The 6,000-nt window shown below is 37.6% G+C and overlaps 1 protein-coding gene across 2 annotated transcripts in view; it reads left to right on the plus strand.

The window, feature by feature from the left end:
- RERG (RAS like estrogen regulated growth inhibitor) overlaps positions 1-5,636 on the plus strand; it is a gene marked incomplete at both ends in the record, with an annotated part of 103,135 nt that extends 97,499 nt beyond the window's left edge. For both annotated transcript variants that reach the window (XM_084254772.1, XM_084254773.1), the window contains 2 exons: positions 3,444-3,517; positions 5,229-5,636. In XM_084254772.1, coding sequence (XP_084110898.1) covers positions 3,444-3,517; positions 5,229-5,636 — 482 coding nt within the window. The remainder of the gene's footprint in view (positions 1-3,443; positions 3,518-5,228) is intronic.
- Between the last annotated feature and the right edge of the window lie 364 nt (positions 5,637-6,000).

Genomic DNA, 6,000 nt, shown 5'->3' on the forward strand with positions numbered 1-6,000 from the left:
AATAAAAATTTTAAAATCTTTCCATTAAAAATGAATAGCAGGGCCTCCCTGGTGGTACAAGGGGTTAAGCACAGCACTATGGAGCTATCCACAGCCTCTGCAGCATGTGTTCCATTCCCACTCAGCCAGGGAACAACCCACATGGCGCAGCAGACCTCGCCTATCTAGCCTACTGCTCCCCACTCTGTCTCTGGTGAATCCTCTCACCCTCTGCACCTCTGGCCTGTACCCCAGTTCTTGTATCCATAAATAAATACATCTTTTAAAAGTTAAAAAATAAAAAAAAAATAAAAATGAATAGCAGAGTCTCCCAATAGTGGAGTTTAATTCCAAAAAGTGTATGATACATTTTTTAGAATAATCTTCAGAAAAGCTAGCAAATAGATATACAACATTTCGCCTCTGTAGGCAATTATTTTCACTGTTTTACATGTAGAGATTGGTTCCTAATGATTAAGAGAAGAGGCTTAAAGAAAAAAAAATGCCAAATGGCAGGAAACCAGTATTCTGCTTAAATGAAAGCCACCCGCTGTCAAGACTGTGGCAGACATTCCCTCATTTCCTGCGTTTCATCATTTTCATTTGGTTGTTAACAAACAACCAAAGAGTCACAGAACTTCATACAATTTTCATTATATCCAATTCTCCGTCCCCCTCCTGTGGCCTTCTGTGGTTGAAATACATATCCTATTTATCATGGAAGCAACAGAGAAAAGTATCCCTGTCTGTCAGAAAACTTTTGGTGCAAAGAGATGGAATAGAGCCCAGAACTCTGTTTCCCAGACTGCAGGCTGATGCCAGTCCTTTGAGAAAAGAAGGCGGCACAAAGGCCACTACATAGCAGGGGAGCAAGGAATGAAAAGGTCAAGAGGTTTGCTGCCTGGTTCTCTCCTCCCAAGCTGGGGAGCACTGACGATAACACAGAATAACCAAGGGAACACTCAGAGACAAGTAGCCACTGTAAATGTATTCTAGAGCATCAAAATCCTACGCAGCAACAATCTCCCATTTAACAGAAAGAGCTCTGCAAATAAGAATCATTACACATACTACAGATCACAGGCTCCAGGAGAATAACAATAATGTAAAGCACATTCATTAAAACATATTAAATGTGACCCTCATCTTAAGGTTGCATTCTTTGAAAAATAATTCAGCACTGTGCCATGCCTGTGCCGATAACCATTATACAGGGTTGATGACAAAAAGGCAGGCTGGGCCAGGCTGCTTAGGTAATTCTCCTTTCTGCAGTTTGTGGTTGAGGTAGGAGATTATATTTACAGGGAAGTAACATTAAAATGCCCCCCACTACCCCAAAAAAGAACTGTAAAATAGTTGATAAGATTTAAAAAATGAAAGTTGAAACACCAGCTAGATAGGGAAAAAAATGAGCACTGACTTACCAGATACCCAGATGGGAAAAAAATTTGGTTGGATAGTTTTTGGGTAATATTTTATTCAAAATTTTAGAATCTATGATCAAAAATGAAGCAGGCTTACAGATATCTTTTTTCGCTCATTACTCTTGTAATACTTCTTGGATTCAGCATAATGATCAATGAAAGAACTGGTTTGCCATCCCTTTTCTGAGTTTTCAGAACAAATTGTTTAGTTGAAATCTCTTATGATGTCAATTGGATGCAATTGCTTTTAATAATTAGGAACGCTCTACAATTAGCATTTAAATTTATTTACTGGTTATTAATCTTGTTAAGTGTTCTATTTTGACTGCACCAATTTGCATATTTTTTTCCTTCCAGAGCTGGTCCAGGTTTGGAAATTCATTGATATACAAGTTCAGAGTTTATTTTATTTTAATATATTACGATGTACAGTTATCTCATCTTTTTAGGTGAAAATTTTGTTTGACTGAAGTATCCCTCTTAATTTACTAGTCACTACTGCCAGAATTTTACCTCTCCCTCCCTTTTAGTAAAAAATCTTTTCAAGCACCATGCTTTTTGTTTTGTTAACCTTATCTGTTTTTTTCTCTTCTTTTTCTTTCCTCTATTCTTCTGGATTTGATGTTTGTCCTCCTCTCATTTATTGAGTTAATGCTTATCTCACTTTTCTATTCTTTCTTGTTATGATTTATCTTCTAGAACAGACAATTAGCTCATTCAAACCTGCCTCTGATCTCCTGCCCCACCTTCACACTGATATATCAGTAGCACCTAAAATTACAATTCTGGATTGTTTCTGATGTAGTTGTATTCTTTTGTTTCGCTCCACTATGGTCTTGAATTTAGTTTTGTTGGTGAGAAGTCCATTGCCAATCTGAGTACTGACCTATTCTCTAGATCATTTCAAATTTTCCACATTGCCACTGATATCCTTAAATTGTGCAGTTATGGGTTTAGCTATGGGACTTTTTCTCTCAGGTATTCTGTTAGTCCTTTTGACATGAAACTTTTCAATGTCTCCCACCCTGGGAGGCGCACTTTATGCAAGAGATATAATTTCTATTATCCATATCACTTATAATTTACTTTTACATTTTCCTTCTTATCATTTGCAATACTTTCTAGGACAGTTCCTGTGACCTTCATCAGCTCTTCAATCATTTGTTGAGTTCTTAATATCAGCTGTTCTAGTTTTCCTACAGAACAGCACCAGCTGATATACAATCTAAGCTCTAGTTTCTATTTCATATGGTAAGGGGCACACTCAAGAGTCACCCAATGTTCTTGCATCTTTGCTTCTCACCTAGTACAGGAGGAGGAGAGGCTCTCTAATATTAACTTACCAGCCTACAGCTGGTACGGAGCTGCTCTCATTTGAAGAGGCAAAGTGGGCAACAGAATTCTACATTGTTCCATCTTCCCTCCATGCTACCCAGCTCTCCTCTGCTTTTTCTTCATCAACCCCCCAATTACTGGGGTCCAGTCACCTTCTACTGCTCCAGGGGGTTCTTAAAGCTATACATGGTCATTGTTTGTTTGTTTTCATAGATAGCTATTAACCTCCCTCTAGGGTCTACCATATTTCTGGGATAGAGGTCTGGAAAAAAAACCAACAGCTCTTGATTTCTATGTCATCTTGTTAGAATAGGAATTAACAGTGATTTCCAGAAATTGAATTATAGGATTATCAAGGAAGAATGCATTTTGCGGAAAACAATGTCTTGTTTTAGGATGTGAAGGCTTCATTCTAGAAGGAATAGAGTATCAGGAAGCTGGCCTCATGGGGAAATAAAATGAACAAAAAGGCAAAGAAACTATCTGTGAAAATCTTTAGCTCCTATATTGGAATTCTTATATCCAGGAGCTTGAAGAGTACAGAGATGGCAAATTCTTTCATCTCCATCCTCTCCTTTCTGGGATACACTCACTTTATGCTATAAAAACAGACACACTCCTATGACTAATTTCCAGTTTTCAGTATCAAATTAAACTATGCACTTATTTACCTTTTAACCTTCTTTTTTTGGCTCATTCCCTCAGAATCAACCTACCGACACCAAGCAACTATTGATGATGAAGTTGTTACCATGGAGATACTAGACACAGCTGGCCAGGTAAATAAGGAATTTTCAGAATCAAATCTAACATTTTCAGAATCAAATGAAAAATTAAATGATATAATGTGAACAAAGCTAATTTCCTACAACTAGCTAGTGACACCTAAAGACTTTTTTCTCTAATTATTGACTTATTTTTTATATCAGTGTATTCATAACTGCCTGTGTATGTACCCTTATAATTACCCAATACTTAAAGGAAATTTTGAAAATATTTTATCATCACATGACAGTAATTAAAGTAGAATTTCTCACCTAAATTTTGTAGGATAACAAGATATTAACAGATTTTCATGATTAAATGTGTTTGGAAATGTTCTATACAGGTATCTTTAATAAAGAGGGTCTCAGAGTCTTTAATGTGCTATGTTTTAGGTGAGATTCACTATATATTACATTTTAAACTTATATGACCTCAGAATCATTTTTTCAGAACATTTTAGTAGTCTCTCCTCTAATATTCTTTCTATGCCTTACCACATCCTATTGAAAATTTGAGCCACATCATTGAACAGCACCAACAACTAATTTTAAAATTGTGGTTACTAGGGGAAGGGGATCGGGTGGAGGAATAAGTAGAAGGGGTCAACAGGATAATAGTGGATAATAATTAGACCTTTATTTGGTGGGTCTGGTGTGATATATAGTACATACACTGATCAAAGTGTAAAACTATACTTCTGAAGTTAATATAATATTATAACCAATGGTTCCTCAATAAATAAATATATATATATATATATTTAGCAGGGGGAAGTATGTAAGTTTGATTAGAGGTTAATCATTTTGAAATTACAAAAGGATTCATAGAGGAAAGAAAGTCAAGGCATTGAGGATTTCCAGGAAGCTTTACCAGTGAACTATATTCCGAAGAACATTTGAATTGAATTATTTAATCCTAGAAATGTTCTTGCAACTAATCATACACTTTCCTCATTGCCATATATGCTCTCACCTTCTGATACACCAGTGCTTAGTGCTTCTAAAATAAGAGGCAGTAGGATGTACATGCCGACAGAAATCATTTGAGTCAATACAAGCAATGCATTTTCAAATCACTCATGTAACCTCCATAGGAAAGAGTGAGAATCTCGTCAATTGAATTTCTATCATTATTGAAACTGCACTAGTTTGGGAGAGTTGGCATAAGAAAAAAAAAAGGCAAAAACCCCTTTGCTTTTACTTTCTATCCAATTTTTTACTGCTCTTTTTGTTGTGTTGTTGTTTTGCCATGGTCCCTACTTATCTATCATCTGAAGAGAAAGTAGATTAAATCAAAAAGCAAACCATTTCTCTACACTGTGCCTCTAATTCTGATCTCTAAAGGGTGGGGTAACGGCTACTTGTTCACTGCAAATTTGCCAATTCATTTACAGTGATGAAAGTCTTAGAGGCAATGTTCTCAAGTAAGTAATTTATAGTTCCATGACTGCAGATTTAAAGACATGGCAAGAAACAACTAGAAACAGAAAGTTAAAAACTTAGCAGTTATTATCATTTTCCTTACCTGAAATAGCTTGCTAGGAGGAAGTAATGCTTCTAATCTAAACTCACAGAGAAGCTTAGTGTGGCCAGGCAGATTAGCTAATCTAATGAACATACCACTACTGAACAGAATAGTGAGTGAGGCATCACTGCCAGCATTAGTAGCATGTCCACACCACAATGACTTCTGGGTCTGCTGACTGCAGTCTGTCCTTGCCAACAGGAAGACACCATACAGAGAGAAGGACACATACGATGGGGGGAAGGTTTTGTGCTGGTCTATGACATTACTGACCGAGGAAGTTTTGAGGAAGTTCTGCCACTTAAGAACATCCTAGATGAGATCAAAAAGCCCAAGAATGTGACTCTCATCTTGGTTGGAAACAAAGCTGACTTGGACCACTCCAGACAGGTTAGTACAGAAGAAGGGGAGAAGTTGGCCACAGAGTTGGCGTGTGCTTTTTACGAGTGTTCTGCCTGCACTGGAGAAGGGAACATCACGGAGATATTCTACGAGCTGTGCCGGGAGGTGCGTCGCAGAAGGATGGTCCAGGGCAAGACAAGGCGACGCAGCTCCACCACACATGTCAAGCAAGCCATTAACAAGATGCTCACCAAAATCAGTAGTTAGGCAGCTCTGTGCTGGAGGAGGCCCTGCTAAGACAGGTCAGGTCATTGGAAACACTCTCTGGTCCTCCCATTTTTTTTCTCCTCCCCCCACTCCTTGTCCTCTGGGAAGTATCTCTGCTTCCCATTATCCCCGCCTCCCACATGTTAAAAAGATATAGAGTGTTTTATGCAATGTCAATGCTGCCAATTTCTCCCTTTGCTGCTTGAATATACTTTAATGCAGTTTAAAGTTGTAATTGCCAGAGATTCTGAAATGGCTGGGTTCATATTAAGCTATTATTAGGCATCTTCACCTTGCTTTGATAGAGTAAAGTCTTTTCAAAGGCATTTTTAAATTTCATTCCTTGTCAAACTACAAATGATCA

This window comes from Talpa europaea (assembly GCF_964194135.1).
Source record: "Talpa europaea genome assembly, chromosome: 15".
NCBI lineage: Eukaryota > Metazoa > Chordata > Mammalia > Eulipotyphla > Talpidae > Talpa > Talpa europaea.